Source organism: Excalfactoria chinensis, chromosome Z (genome assembly GCF_039878825.1).
Source record: "Excalfactoria chinensis isolate bCotChi1 chromosome Z, bCotChi1.hap2, whole genome shotgun sequence".
In the NCBI taxonomy this organism is placed as follows: domain Eukaryota; kingdom Metazoa; phylum Chordata; class Aves; order Galliformes; family Phasianidae; genus Excalfactoria; species Excalfactoria chinensis.
In genome coordinates this window covers 26,192,353-26,209,370 of record NC_092857.1, presented here as the reverse complement: position 1 = coordinate 26,209,370, position 17,018 = coordinate 26,192,353, and the positions used below count along the sequence as shown (strand labels likewise).

The 17,018-nt window shown below is 36.6% G+C and overlaps 1 protein-coding gene across 2 annotated transcripts in view; it reads left to right on the top strand.

The window, feature by feature from the left end:
* The window catches only part of GLIS3 (GLIS family zinc finger 3), a 146,181-nt gene that overhangs the window by 110,049 nt on the left and 19,114 nt on the right, over positions 1–17,018 (top strand). For both annotated transcript variants that reach the window (XM_072358974.1, XM_072358973.1), the window contains exon 6: positions 10,464–10,605. In XM_072358974.1, coding sequence (XP_072215075.1) covers positions 10,464–10,605 — 142 coding nt within the window. The remainder of the gene's footprint in view (positions 1–10,463; positions 10,606–17,018) is intronic.

The following is a 17,018-nucleotide window of genomic DNA, read 5'->3' as shown; positions in this document are numbered from 1 at the left end:
AACTTATTTTCAATTGATTTCACTTTGTGTTTTCAGCTAACAGCAAGTAATCTGTCAGTTGACTACGCTGTATTTGAACAAAATGAATCCATTGCTTTTTTAGTTGGTATGAATTTTTACTGAAATTAGTGAAATATACAGCATGACCATTAACAAGATCCAGAGCCTGTACTACTAGCTATGCAGTGATTTAAAACCAATATGAAAGGCAAATACATGCTCTTCAAGAAGACCTGTTTGTTTTGAGAGTGAAGACTCTCACAAGTCTTGTACTTTCACAAGATTAGGCACATAGTGTGTTAACATAATGTTTTCCATACAAATGTACCTTGAAAAACACTTTTCTATTTCTGCAGTGTCTTACCAAAGAAATCTGTGTTTTTGAAACTAAATATTTAATTCACTTTCAAATACTGAAGCTCATGTGCCAGTTGAAGGTGGAAACCCAATATGGACCTCATGTAGATCATATCATGAGCATTTGTGACTGTCTGGTGCCTTCTAAAAGCCATCCTCTTCAAATAACTACATTTTCCATCAGACAAGACAATTTTTAAAAAGGGAAAAAAGGTTGCTGTGGTTTCTTGCACCTGCTTGGCAAGAGCAAGATCAGTTTGAAAGCATCTGTCTTACCATCTGAACAGCGCAAAGTTTTTGTTTTATCTGTAGTTATGCCAGTGAATAACAGTTGTCATGTATAACAGTTCTTTAAACCAGCACGTAGTTCCAAAATAAAGATTTAAAAGATTGCTTCAATTGAATGAAATTATAATTGATAATGCAACTGTTCAACTGCAGCTTTGTGGGGGGGAAAAAAGGATGATTTGAGCAGTGCAGATAAACAAGACCAGCTAAAGGGAATGTACAGTCTCTCTGAGCTTCTCAGTGTTTGTGTGCTTAAATTATTTACAGATCAGATAATGTTACACAAACTATGAGACAGTGATTACTTAACCTGCACCAACTTAGCTCATTCCAGTGTGTCCTGGGGAAAGCATGCATGGATCCAGCTGACCAGATAGCTTAATACTTCAGCAGATCCATAGTATGGTAAGTTACTCCTAGGTCTTTGCTGGGTTTTTCAGTACTATACAGAGAGAAGCAGGGCAGCTAAACCCTGTCAGTCCTAACTACGCAGTTTTTCTCCTTAATTATTCTTTTTTTTTTTCACTCAGTCTTGGTCTAACACAGCAATTTCTCTTGTATATATTTTCCTGACTTCTTCCAGGATAGAATTTTGTACTGTCTGTGCCAGAAAGCAAGTAGCACAAAGGGATAACTTTGGGAAATGCATTCCAAAGAACACTGTGAAAGTTGTTTGCTCTCAATGGAAATGTTTTATGAATTGTGCTGGATGCGGTATAGCTTCTACATCACTAAGGAATAAAGAGGACTCAGTAAGCAAAGATCTATGCAGAGAAGACTTGCACTTCAAGCTTGATTCATTTCTATCAAATAATCTCCTATTTTTGTACAGATTGGTCAGTCACAACATTCTCCCAACAAAGAAGGTTTTCTACAAGATTTTCTCCTGGGATATCTGATTGGAAAAAAATCTTTTCAGGTGTTATTGCATTGGGGAAGGGAAAAGGCAATCAGGATTTCTCTATTCCTGCTGTTTTTCACACATTATTTCTTGCATTTTTCATTTGTTACTCTTTGAAAAACAGATCAGCTAGCAATGGCTGGAAAATTTCCGAATACTTTTCCTAATTACAATAAAGAAAAAAAATTACATGCTATCCTGCTTGGATGAGGAAGCAGGCTATTACAGCTCAGCTGTGTCTTCTCCAGCTTTGGTCCATGTTAGAGGCTAATGGAGTAGAGCAGTCTTCATTTCTTGTGGAACATATTAGAAGTAAGGAAATAAGTGCCTGGATCATCTGGCCAAAGCGTTTGCCAGAATTGCCTTGCAAAGTGGCTTGACCAGTGGTGCCATCCAAATAGGGGGTGCTTTACAGACATGATCTTGCACAGCTAGTAATGGTCTTGCAGATTTTGCTCTTCTGCCACTGTGCAAGACCCTTATTTCTAAAAGGGAATATTAAATCTAGAGGGCTTGAGCAGTGGGCTCAGGTGAACCTCATGAGATAGCACCATATGGTCAGATAATATAGTTAGCAAACAAATACATGAATTTCCCAGCACAATATTACAGAGTTGCTGATTCTTACAGTTCTGCATACTTCATGATTGTTCATTATTTGCACTGTTTTAGAGTAGAAGCCATCTTTTTTCCCTGTGAGTATGTGTTGGTTTTATGGTACTTTACCACACTTCATTGAAGCTACCAGTTTGTTGTAAGTTCTTGGAATAAACAACATTTTATGACAAAATTTAAATGTAATGGTAAACACAAATAGAAAACAAAACTGATGTTTTGTGGTTCTCTTTTGCTAATATTTTTTATTTCATTTTGCAGTACATTTCCTTTCATTCCATTTCCTTCATTTTTCAGTGTTTGAACTCGTTCTATTTCTAAACCAAGTAAGTCCTTTTTCTTTCTCTTTCGAAATAATTGATGAGGAAAGGAGACTTAGAACATTATATGATTGGAATGTCAGCAGGGTGTTAGAGCATTAAGGTAGTTACTTGCAACATTGCTCATTCTGTGACTATATTAATGTGGAGAAACTTCTCTGTCTATAAACACCTGCCTTCTGGAGAGCAAAAAGCATCTGTCCTGGTATTACAGTTTGAGTCAAATAAGCTTCTTCATCTTTCAGATTTCAGTTGCTCTTTTTGAATCTCTAAGTTCAAATTTCACTGCTAAAAGTGCGCAAGGGAGAGAATGGAGAGAAGGGGAGATAAATGTATTTTCTTGCTTTTAGAGCAGTTAAACATAAGAATGTGTTCCCTTATTTGCTCTCTATGAAGGCAATTTAAAAGATGTCATTAATTCAAAAAGAAGAGCATTCAATGCTCTTGAATGGTTCAGTGAGCAGCACCTGTGGCAACAAGGAGACTATTCTACAGAAAAATAAATAAATAAATAAATGAAAATCAGAAAATAGTGTTTTAATCCTCATCTTTAATCCCTTTTCTTCCTGTTTTTGAAATGGAATTTAAATCAGGTGCCGCAGAGTGCAGCAGTTTCTTCTGAACGGGATGCTGGCAAAAAAATTGGGCAGTGGTGTATAAGGAATTTATCCACACAGTTAATTGCAAAACTTTGGAAACCAAAAGTGACCAATTCTTTTTAGCACAGTCACTGCAAAACACAAACCTCGAAAGCAGTGGAGAATCTACTGTGGCTGTAGCTGTTTTCCCAGGTGCTGTAGCTGGATAAGCAAGTCATACTTTGCAAGTAGATTCTGTCCTCCTAGTCAGTAGTTACCTTTGTCCTCCTAGTACTTCTTGAAAATTGGAGTCACAGTTGTTTTCCTGCAGTCCTCACATACTTCTCCAAGTTACCACAATCAAGTAGAACTATAGAATTGCCTGGCAATCACATCTGTCGGCTCTCCCAGAACTCTTGGAAGCATTCTATCAGGGCCCGACAACTTGTGTATGTCAAGAATTGGTTCAGCCTGATGTTAACATATGTTATTTAACATTACAATGCTTTCCCGCAACTGATTTCTGCCATGGATTCATAGTCCCATGAGCTCTGGTAGTGTGAAGTACTCAATACATTTATAGACATACCAAACACTTGCAATGGCTATCAGTGCATATAGAGAGCATTTGTTGTTCTTTAGGCTGTAGTTATTTATTTGCCCCAGCAGTGACCCAAATCCCCATCAAGTCTTTAAGAGAATCCTCATTGATTGTCCTTCTTCCAGGCTGAATGTCTGTCCTTGCAATGCAGATTTTACATTAATGGAAATGGGTCCTGGATTGCTGGCCTGTATTAGGATCCATCTGAGGATCCATACTACTACTCCTGAAGCAATAGTTGAGTTGTATACTAGTTTCATTGGCATTCCCTATGTGAAGAGAGCCTACATCTGCACATTTGTTTCCTCCTTATGGTTCAGAGTTCTGCCCCATCTGCTGACAGTTATTTGTGAGGCTGCACAGTTAAAAACAAACAATCAAACAAACAGATAGAACAAACAGTCAAATAAAACCACAGCAGTCCCCAACAATAAATGGGAAGCTATAAGGATTTTGTAATTTGAGATTGCCAATCCAGCCAGTGCAAAATGTTAACATCTAGCAAGAAAACAAACTAAGTGGACATCTCAAGAACTCACTGGAAGGGGATGAAGCTGTACAGAGAAGTTTGTAAGGATTCTTTGAAGAGTGAAAATCATATGCTTTAAGGTCTAAAAACTTGGATCTCAAAAGAGTAAAGCTACTAATATCTATTCAGTTTTAGTCTTGTGCTGTAATCAAGGTATTATTTCATGCAGATAAGTGTTTTCTTGTAGGAACTGGTACATGCATTAAGATTTAGTGTAGATCTCAACAAAATGTAATGTTTAAAACCAAGGCTTGTGTTACAATTAGGGCTGCTTCTTGTGATTCCGCTGCAGGGTTTGAAAAGTAACATGAAATCTGAAAATCACTTGCATGTGTTGCTGTTATGCTGTTTACAGATTTTCATGGCAATTTTTGGTAAACTGTGGCAGGGGGACAAATGTGTTTTTTATACCTGAAGCAGTAGATGGTTGTGTATTTACTTATTTTCCTCTTTTTTCTAGCCATGAAGTGCAAGTTTTGCAAGTAGATCTTTACAAAAAGGGAAAGCATATTGCAATACAAGTAGGCTGTCAGTCTGCATTCACATGGAAAAGCTGTATTCTTCAAATCCATCCGGCACAAAAAAGTGTCAGATTTTTTCCTGCTTTTTGAATGGCAAAACTCATTGCTGTGTTACTGTTTATAGAATAACAATAATAATAATAATAATAAAATAGCTACAAATGTCTTAGAACAGCAAGAGAAAGAGGATGAAGTAGGAATGGTCATAAGTATGAAGCAGGTTGCACTTCCAACATGGTAGTTGTACATTTTCAAACTTAAAACAATTCAGTATGGGTTAGGGATGGAGGTAGAATGTGTGTGCATTCATACACACAACTGCCTTCCAGTTCTGTGATTCTGAGAAAGAAAAGTAGCAATATCTGTGTAAATGTGAACTCCTCTGAGATAGACAGCAGTGTATGTCACAAAAAGAAGTATACCTAGCAGCTTTCTGTGTGAAAAGACAGTACATGAAAATATGTAGGGCAGATGAATAACCAGTAGAACTATGACAAACCCAGCTTTTTTGCTCATGTCAGAAAATGACCACTTACAATACATCTCACTCAAACTGTGCCTCCCTTCCTTCAAGCAAGATTATTAGTTTCTTTTTTTTTTCTTCTTTGACATTTCCTTGATGATCTATTCCAGCTGCTGTTTTCTTTTCCTTAGAATGGTGATTTTTTTTGTCCTTATCATGTTAATGGGGAGATAACTAACTATTTCACAGATTAGAATTATACCAAAAAAAGCTTACTGTTTCAAGTCTAGAAAAGGTAGAATTCATTTCAGTGACACCCATCTTAACATAACAGTGTTTTCCTCTTCTAATACAATACCATTTCAAAATCAGAATTTCTTACTGACTTAAAACTTTCCAAAGTTTGACTGCATGGATCCCAGGTGCTTTTGATTTTCAGTATCCCATACTGAAGACTGAAGAAAGCATCTGTGGCATGTTTTCTCAGATTAACACGTACTACAAAAATGGAAGCTATAGTTGTATTCAAACTCAGTGTTTGTAGTAAAACTTTTAGGGGAATAAAAGCAGTGTTTTCTTGTACAGGACTTAACATCTGCATTATACATGTAGGACTGTTTAGTTTCAGTTTTATTTTGTTTTCCTGTCTTAATATTTAATTGAAACAGAATGCAGTGGCAGATAAGGATATTGTGCATGCATATCAGAGAGCTGTGGTAGAAAATCAGAATATTGCTGTAACTCTCAAGAAATCCTGCCAACGTGGTTGACTGTAAACACAGGTTATTGAGGAATCCCTTTTTTCTTCAGTGCCTCTTTGCTCACAGGTATCCGTAGCCTCCAGGTACAAGAACCATGACACTTAGCAAGTGTGAACTTGTACTGTCTGTCATCAACAAGGATTCATTCTGTGCAGGAAAATACTGGACCTTGATGCTTATCTTCATGAGTAAACAGATGACTTAGCAAGGATACCTCTAACACATGTTGACACTCTCATGCAGCCTAGCTTCATCTTGAATATTTATTTTTTCAGTGGTATGCTGTCAGTGACACAATGCTAAAAAGACCAATTTGACTCGGAACATGAAAATGTAATCTTCTGTCTACTCTTTTAAAAACTTTGATAAAATGGGTCTCTCAATGTTGACAAATCACACTTCTCTTTCCCACTGCCAACTCAACTTAAAGAAAAACGCACATAAAAGGCTACTTGCTTATTCTCTGACAAATATTGCTTAGCAAACTTAGAGACAGTTACTAGGATTCTTTTTTTTAGCTGTACGATGAAATAAAAACCACATTTGCAAAGCTTTGATGCTTAGTGTATAGCAATTCACCTCAGTGAAACATAGCAGAATTCAGGTGTTTTTTTTTTTGTTTTTTTTTTTTTTTTTTTTGTTTTTGTTTTTTTTTTTTTTTACTTTTGTTGTTTTGTTTTGTCTTTAATAAAGTAGACACAGATCAAACCTGCATTGAATGAGTAGCATGTAACCACTGTCTCCTTTATGTGTGGAAATACTGTACATTGTGGACAGAATTCTTAGAGTTTATTTAGTGAAATTTCCCCATTTAAGTGGGAATTAAAATACTGTGATTTGATTGCATAACTGGCAAATTCGAATGACTGGAGGACCCTAATCTTTACTGAAGAATTACCACAGTTAATGAGTGTACACCAAGACAGGATATGATATTACTGAGGTCCTGTCTCATGCTGTTGAAATAAACTAATCATGCTTGAAAAATCCAAAACTAATGTCCCTTCTAACCAGGTGTGTTCAGAAGCATGTTTTCCTTAATGGCATTAGGTTCCTACTGAAGAAGAATAGCACTGAACAAATGAGTCAGATTATACAAAGACATTCATATCTCAGATAATACACAAATTGTTTAGAGAAATATAAAAGAAATGATGCTTCCTTTTAAGAAGTCATTTTCTTTTGAAGTATATCATGCATCAAACTGACATCTTGTCTCTGATCTTGGATTCAAGTACTACAGGGAACAATTAATATTGTAGAATCTTATTCTCTTCTGATTAATTCTGCTTGTGTCACTTAATATTTGGCAATTATTTAGTCATAGCTAAAATGCTAGTATAAAGTAGAACATCACTGCAGTGTTCTGAAGGGTGATAAACATTACTAGTTGATTATCATAGGAGTAAAAAAAATTGTAAATTATGACTGACAGTGATTTGTATATTAGAAAAAAATTGTCACATTTTATATTAGGAAGTCAAACCTTCCCACATAATAATGGGGGTGGCACCAATTTCTATGAAACTCATCAAATCTTTCATGCAGCTGACCAACTAGAGATGAAAATTCATCATTTTGAACAAGTATTTCCTACAGGGAAGTTACTGGTGAGATGAGTTGTTGATTGTCGCACTTTGGCCAGGCACAAATCTCTGCTACATTGTAGTACACTGAAAGTCTATGTGTGCAGCATGGCAATTTTTTCATTTACTAATTTCATCATTCATCAATATAACTTTTTAAACAATATTGTCTTTGGAACGAGGAATAAAACAGAATGCAGAAGTTATGTTTGGTTAGTTATTATCTCTCCTTTATATATTTTTAAAAATAAAGACAAGATTTTATGGATGCAGTGTATGGTTGATTGATTTACATATTTTTGAACTGATACGTCTTCTTGATTATTCTGTGTTATCTTCACATGAGAAATAAGAATTAAAGCTCAGATTATGCTGCCAGTAACAAAATGTGAAGTAGTAATTTCAGTTAAGGTTTTTACTAAAATATGGAGAAAAAAATAAAATTTTTTAAAAAAAAAAAGAAAAAAAAAAAAAAAGATCTTTTACTGAGGTAGAGGATTTTTCTACCCTGTTTGTGTTTATAGAACAAAAAGATCATATTGATCAACCATAGCTGAGTTAGAATTTGTTTTGTACAGTTTATCTTGCTCCAAGAAGGTCATAGGTGCTGCCAGCCCTATTAATGTTACAATTTGATTCCCACAAAAGAAATATCTTCAAAAACAGAGGCCCAGGTTTAGGTGGCAGAAGAAACCGGACTCTGCAGTCACAGCATGATTACTGTATCTGTCTGGAGAAAACAGTCACGGTGTGGAATGGAGTTTTCCAGAAGCTGTGTGTGGTTTGGGAAGCAGTTATGATTTCCGGACTGCTTCTGCTACAGCAAAACTTACTCATGTCTCATACCAGTCTGCTAAGCAGGAGAGTAGAGAACATTTCTGACGGTCTACCATTTCTGGTGGTGCAACAGTAGTTACTCCTAAAAAGCAATTCACATACATACTGAGCAGCTAAAGAGTGAAGTTATTCCCAGCAACTATTATCCAGCATGGGTACTTGGTAGTACATATAGCACTGCACTTGTACAAATCAGCGTAACACTCATCTCTTGCTCAGGAAATTTCATTACATGTATGTTAAGCATATGCATTCTCCATCCAAAAATTGTGTTCTGTAATATGCATGTGTGTATGTGTTAGTACGTGTAAGTTTATAAAATCCATATTTCCAGGTCTTGGTTGTAAACATGAAATGACAATAATCCATGCTTTTTAGATATTTAGAAATATCTTCAAAAGACAGATCACAGTTGTCTTCCAGTGTTTGTTTCACTATTTTTGTTTGCTTTTGTTGTTGATCCTTTTTCTTTTGTTGAGTTACATAAGCACTAATATTGGCTACTGGCAAGCCAGAAAATTTATGTCTGTATAACCTCTCATGATAAATTTATTCCCAGTGTCAAAGAGCTTGCAAGTCCAACAAAAATTTCCTGAATAATGTAAAATAGGCCTGCAGTCACTGGTTGTTGGTGTTACATGATGCTAGTAATTTGTGTGTAAGTATTTTGTTCACACTCCCTTACTCTGCTCACTGCTCTATCTATAGTGAACGCCATCCTATTATACAAAATTGATTAGTTCCTCAGTCACCAAAAAATAAATAAAAAAAAAAAATCACAAACAAGCAACTTTATAAAGTCAACATCCATAAACGTGTCTTTTTTTATGAAATAATCCTGATTTTTAACAGATCAGATTTTTCTTTCTTATTTATTTTTATCATAGATTCCATATAAATATGAAGTCATATAATACAAAAAATATGATTGATAAGAATTTGATTCTGGATATAGTTGTCCTTTAATTTCATATGCACCTCCTTTCATGAAAACAAAACAAAACAAAACAAAACCAACACGTTACTCATATTAACAGTAAAATGAACATCAGACTGTTCATGCTACTCTGAAAGAAACATCCAGACCTATAACAGCTTGTAAATATGGATAAGAAATGAAAAGCATTTGTCAGAGTCTTTCTTGATTCCTCTTGTTCTTTGTTTCTTTCTTATCCACAATTTAGATATGTTATAGAATGATAAATATATCTCAAAAAGTTAATCTATGTTCAGTTTTAACAATGAATTACTGGATTTTGAAGAGAAGAAATAAACTTCAGCATACACAGTCTGCATATGTAGCCTTTCTATCATAGTCACCATACCTGTGGTGCTTACCATGAGTAACACCAACTCTTTGCTCTCTTGAAACAGTTTTGTACTAGAGCTGTAATGATCAGGAATCATTTGAATGAGTATCAACACCTCATGGCACAGTAATGAGCCTTTTTCAGTTGCATTTAGAATCCCTCCTTTCTACAATTGTTTCTTCATATCTGAATATAGGATGGACAGAAGTTCCTGTCATTTCTCTTTTGTCGCTTAGGAGCTTGCTGGAGATACTGGATTATATTCTAGACCTGCTCACCTTTCATGGTGAGCACGTCCATCCTCACCATAGTGAGTGATATAGTGCCTGACTGTTCACTCCCAGCTCATTTCTTCATTTCCTCTGCCACTGACATGCTTTTCTGGCCCTACAATTAGTTGGTACAGGATGTAAAACAAGCAAGAACATGTCAGTATTTCCAATAGTGTCAATCTACTGATATGAGAGATCATAGATATTTGATAATTTTTCATTATCCATGAACCAGGACATTCTTCAGTCTTTTACAGTGTATTGCAAAAGGGTACTCATAAGTTCATCTGTCCAAGGTCCAATCTGTACAAGTTGCCCTTGTCCTCAGTACAGTCTTGTTAAGCATGAGGCAGAGTTCCCTTCCTCAGATTTGAGAAATATGTTCTCTAATGTAAGGATATTTATTAGAATTCAAAAGAAAAGAATTCTCCTTGTTCTCAATTCCTTTATTTAACATCAGCATTTTTTCATTCCTCGTTATTATTTATCTGTATGATGTTTGTTTCTTATCTCTTGTGTCGCAGTTGCGATCGAGCTCAGAGCTTGGACAGGACATCCTGAATGACTGCCTCACAATTCAGCCCCTCCAGACAACACCATCACCACACAATGCTGTGGATAATGCATTGGGACACTCCCCAGGACCTGCTCATGACATTTACCCAGGTACAGAAAAGACAAGAAAAAGTTATATTACTGCTTGCTCGAGATTAGGAATTATTTTACCAAGTACTCTAAAATTCACATCCATCTTGTGAGAGGAACAGAATCTGCAAAGTAATATGAAACAATGTAAAACAGATTTTCTTGTCTTTCTTTTTGATGGGAAGGGAGAAAATTCTAGTTTTGTTCCTGAAAAGACCTACCACAGTATCTTTCCGCTTTGGGCACTCTGCTAGCAATTCACTTCACTGCAGAATCATAGAATGTTTTGGAAGGGGTCTTGAAGGTAATCTACTTCCAGCCACTTTGCTGTGGGTAGAGTTTCCACCCACTAGATCAGATTGCCCACTTCCACAAATGTCTTCTTGAAGGCAGCTTGAACTGTTGAAATCATCTGGATTTAAGGAAGATATTTTTCCTTTTCGTTATTAATGAATCACACATCAGTTTCTAGTAGATCTACATCTGCCTCATGAGCTCTAATATAAGCATAAGAATAAGCATATTTGTGCTATAAATGTGATAGTGCTGTTTTTACTGTGTGGATTACATATCTGAGATTTTCATATTAGTATATCAAATTGACATACCTGACTAAACGTACAGTAGTTGTGCAGGCTTTGGCTGTATTTGAAACATTTTGGAAGTAAGGAGGGAAAATATATCTCAGACCTCAAGAAAACAGTGGGTAGGATGTTAACATTTTTATGCGATATTCTAGTAGTTGTGAAGGCATCTGGTTTTAATTTAAGACAAAATGCATTACATCTTCTAGCAGTCCAACTACTAATTGAGGACCAGATGTAGGAAGTGAAAGAATTGGCTGAATTATATATGAAGTGTTGAAAATGACATTAAATGAAGTGGTTACCTCAGTAGGTGGTTAATTTTACTGACAACATTGGAAACACAACAGTTTTATCATATGTTTCTGTCAAGGTTGCCATGAACTACATACTAGTTGGTGTTAATGTAGGCTTATATGACAAAAATCAGGAATTTAAAGCTGTGATTTAAAGCTATGGAATCCGAATTTATAAAATAGTTGATAGTATCTGCAATCTGTTGACCTTCAAATGCCTTTGTGTGATTATAATCTGTGTGGCACTTGTGACCTCAGAGCTTAAGGAAAGTTCAGAATTTAAAGACCTGCTGCCCAGGGATCCTCTAGTGACATGGTATTAGTTGCGTCTGTTTTCTTTATATTGTACTTTGAGAAGGAACTGGATGATGATTAATATTTAGATTTATAAGAATTATTTACTGACATTACCCAGTGCATGGCAAAACTTACATTTAGGGAAGAAAAAACTCAGCTTCTCCCTTTCCTTTCAAGTGCATAAATAACATGGAAGTTGGATGGGGGCAGAATGTCATATGACTTCAGTACCTACAGCTGAGACCAGGTTTTCAGAAATTTAAGACATTCCCACAGATTTCCAGTGTATTCCTTGTAGCACTGAGATCTTTCACAAGCCTGGCTTCCACACTATGATTCAGAGTTTAAACTTAAAGTGATCATCATCATATCCCATAGACAACTAAGGAGTCTGTGCCATACTTTCTGTGACCTTGCTCATGTATTGTCTTTCAATGGATAGGGTTTACAGAACTACTGATTTTTGAGACTCTTTGATGTAATCAATCATGTGATTTTTTGTTTTTGTTTTTGTTTTTTTCCATACTTGGCATTGTTTCCATTGTGTAGCAATTGTTATACACTTAATCAACATATATATTTTTTTAGCATTAATTTAGAATCATAGAATTGTTTGAGATGGAAAGAACCCCTAAAGGTTATCTAAACTCTTTTGCAGGTGCTGTGGTGATAGGACAAGGGGAGATGGTTTCAGACTTATAGAAGCATAGATTTAGGTTGGATGTAAGGAAAAAGTCTTTTATAGTGAGGGTAGTTAGGCACTGATATGGGTTGCCCAGAGATGTTGCAGATGACCCTTCGTTTGAGACATTCAAACCCAGGCTGGACAGGACTCTGAGCAACCTGATCTAGCTGTAGATGTCCCTGTTCACTGAAGGGGAGCGGGACTGCATGGTCTTTAAAGGTCCCTTCTAACTCTATGATTCTGTGGTTCTGTGATTCTTTGGTTTTAGTCCGACTCCCCTGCAACGATCAGGGGCTCCTACAGCTAGATCAGATTGTTCAGAGCACTGTCCAGCCTGTCTTTGAAATTCTCCAGTCATGGGGCATTTACCTCCTCCCTGGGTCTTCTCTGTAAGTAGCAAACTGATTTCCCTTACACAAGTTCTCAGCTATCTATAACTTGGCAAATGTCTTGTAGATTAATATTCTTACTACAGAGGTGATACTAGTGTTGTTTCACTTAAATTAGCTAAGGGCTTTGTATCACATGTAAATTAATCTATGCCACTTCACTGTGACAACTGCGTAATCTAGGTGTAATTAATTGTTTATGAGTTGCAACATAATAATATACTATATAGCAAAGTCAGTGAAGTCCAAAAGGGAGGGACTGGGGGAGAGTGTAGGAACGAGAACATTATTAATGCCCCAAACATGAAATGCAAAACACCTGAAAGCTTAAGTGTACTTGAGCAGTGAAGTTACTCTTTAAACTTCTTTTAAAACAATAGTGTATTTTGTGGGGATAAAATAAAAACACTGAGACTTTGCTGAAAAATAAAGCATATGATTTCTGCAAGGAACTGATAGCGTGCATATTAGCTGAAATGTGTTTGTTCCACTTTTCAAGTAGAAACAGAATAAATCTCCATTTTTCCAGTGCCTTCAAGCTTCTCTCACTTTGAGGCTGTTTTTCTCATACTTTATGCACATTTAAAGCAAATGAAGGCTTTCTCTGTTCCTATGAGGTTTACACAATAGACATTTGGAAGCAAACTATTAGAAATATGTGATTACAAAAGCAAGCATTTGGATAACAGTCCATTTCCACTTACTGAAGTGTAACAATGCCTAGAATGACCCCTGTTTCTCTGTGCAGATTCAGAATCCAAAGACACAAATAAATTTAGATTAAAATATGAAATAATCTTATTGATTATGTATATGTTATTTAAACTTTAGATTGCAAAAATGCTTGCCTGGTCTTGTGGCCATTGTGACTTCATTGAAGAAATCTAAACTGAGCATAATCCTGTTAATACAGTAAGACAACATGAAAGATCTGCTTAAAACAAACACACAGTTACTGAAAGTACGGCTAACAAGTAAAACAGATTGTCTTTATAGAATGCTATATAGAAATGTTCTCTAAACTCATGATAGCAGTGGTAAGAGGAGAAGTATTTTGGGGGTAGAAGAGAACAAAGTGCTGATCTTGCAGTAATAAATCCAACAAAAGGAAGTATAAAGATGCTGATAATTTGTAAAGTGGAAGGATTATTTTTATTCTTTTTTTTAAATGTTGCCTGAAATTATAGTTTTCTGGTTTCATTTAATAAAATAGGTTTGGGTTCTGTATCTTTTTCAGTGCTTCGTTTATGTCAGGTTTTTAAAGGAACCTTATTAAGAATTAGCTTTTTCTCTCCTATCCACACAAATCGTTCTTGTGCATGAACACATGTAAATTTAGCTTCTCACTGAGATGATGTCATTGCAGAGGTATTCTCATGGAAAATTCTTATATTCTAAAAAAAAAAAAAAAAAAAAAAAAAAGTTTGCTTTGAGACTTCAACTTTCTTTTTTTCTTTTTTTCTTTTTTTTAAATCTGAATTTTTTGCTCTTTCTGAATTATTTTATCTTGTGTTGCTCAGGAGAGAAAACATTTTTTTTCTAAGTTGTTGCACTTAATTTTACGTCTTTCTACGTCTATCTAGCTCCTGGTATACCTGGTATACTGGAGTCAGTGAGAATTGTGGTGGCCATTAACGTTTCTTCAGTTTCATACCATTCAAATCAAATGGGAACCTGTGTGTTCATGCAAGGAATGCACATTAACAGCTGAAACACTAGAAAGGCATGTGATAGATACAGCTCCCAACAAAAAAGTGATCAAGTTATGTAACAGTTTCTTAAATGGTATCCAGAATTTTCTGTCTGTGTATTAAGACCTACTCTACTTTCCGATCTGTCACTGACAGTAGTTGTTGACTGCCATTAGTCTGTTAACTGCCAGTGGCTGACAGTGTTTCACTTTTTGCTGGTGTTTACCAGATTCAGGTAGTACCTTGGACCAATGCAATGTCTTCACTAGAAGCATTTCCCCTGGGAAGCAGCTGTCAGCATTGCAATTTCATTTCACTGCGTGCCCACAGAGATGTTGTCACTGGTATGCTATCTGCCAGAATCTGTGGGCATTGTGTAGTCTTCCACCACATCATTCATGCCACTACTCTTGGGGGCTTCATTACAAGGCCTCATTACAAGGGGCCCAGGAATGCTGCTCTGTCATGCTGTGATCATTTAACATAGCATGTGCACAAGCATGTCTTTGCAGATAATATCATCTGTGCTTTTTCTTCTATAAACATTGTTCCTTCTCCTCTGTCCCCTGCTATAGTTAGCTCTTATTTTATGCCACGTACTGTCCATCTGTCAGAAAAAGAAGCAAATAAAGGGAAAAGGGGATTTGGGGGGTACATGAGGAAGTGGAAATACATCTATAGCTACCTTGCTCTTATATATACCTTTCTTACTGAATTATTCCTTGTTGATTTAAATGATCTCTCACTTTACCCTGTGATCTACATCCTCTGTGTCTTTCCAAGGTTTGGGTGGCATTCAGCTGTCAGGTATCAGCTGTGACCTGCACTGGCATTAGGAGGCTGTGATCCCTGTAAGAATGAGCAAACAGTAGGACAGAGAGCAGAGGGCATCTACAGGTGGTTTTATTGGCCACTTTTGCCACACCATAGAGCAGACTCGATTCCTCCAGCTTTGCCCACCAATGTGACTCATGCCTACTTGATCTACACTTTAAAATACCTCCATGGTGTCTGTGTCAGGTATTTTTATTCAGGGTGGTTTCCTGTCTGGGCTTTCATTGACTGCCATCTCCAGCAGCTGAAACATACTCAGGACATGTTACGTGTCCAACATGTAACCTCTTGGTGGAGGTTGCAGCATAATGATAGTATTTTAGAGTTGCTCAGGTTGGAAAAGACCTTAAAGGTCACCAAGTCCAACTACAACCTAACCATGCTACCCTAACTGTAGCAGTCCTCTGCTAAATCATGTTCCTGAGCACCACAACCAAGTAGTTTTTAAATACATTCAGGGACCGTCACTCAGCCACCTCCCTTGGGATCCTATTTCAGTGTTTCCACCTGTCACCAATAAGAAGAGACCAACCCCACTCTCGCTGTATACACCTTTCAGATATTTGAAGAGAGCAATAAGGTCTCACCTCAGCCTCCTTTTTCCCAGACTAAACAGCCCCAGTTCCCTCGATTGCCTTGTAGAGCACATTCTCCAAGCCCTTCACAAGCCTTGCCCTTCTTTGGACCTGATCCAGCACCTCAGTGTTCTTTCTGTATTGAGGTGCCCAAAACTGAACACAGTACTCGAGGCCTCACCAGTGCTGAGTACAGGGGCAGAATGACTTCCTCGGTCCTGCTCACCACACCATTCCTGATAAAAGCGAGGATGCCATTGGGCTTCTTGTCCACTTAGGCACACTGCTGGCTTATATTAAACTGACTGTCTATCAGTACACCAACGTCTCTTTCCATCAGGAAGTTTTCCAGACACTCCTCCCCAAGCCGTTAGGGTTGCTTAAGGTTGTTGTGGCCAAAATGCAGGATAATTATGCTCCTGAACCTTTCCTTGATTCTGCGTTAGCGTGGTGAGCATCCAGTGTATCATGTGTTGGCTCACAATGAGAAAGAGAGGAATTACAGAAATAAGCTAAAGACTTATGGATGGGAGATGGGCTTCCACTCTTTTGTTCTGGGGCAGCAACATTCAGAATTGTAACCTCAGAAATAGTTCTTTTGAAGATGAGACTGTTTCCTATAAAGAATGTTTGTTCTACTAGGACAGCAGCATCCATAGAAGTGTATTTTGCTAAAGAAAGACATAGCAGTGATAGCACCCTTTGGGGAACTGGTTTAAATTCTAGAATTTTACCAACAAATGTGAATCATTAGTTCCAGCATGCTCAATAGCATAATATAAGTTTTATAGATTCAATTTAATACTGTAAATGAGTTTTGTTTTTTGTTTTTGTTGTTGTTTGTTGTTTTTTTTTTTTTTAATAAAAAGACTGGAAGATATGACAACCAGTGACGACTCATTTTTCTCCTGTGAAGAGCCTAAAAAAATTCTAAAATCTGATTACTTTCTCAGACTTCATAAAATATTTAAGAGCATGTATTTGGCTGCTGCTTAACATCAGCATTAACTGCCTGACACAAAATAAATAAATAATAATTGTGTAACTGGATTGTCAGAAGGATTTGGTAATCAGAGTCTTAAT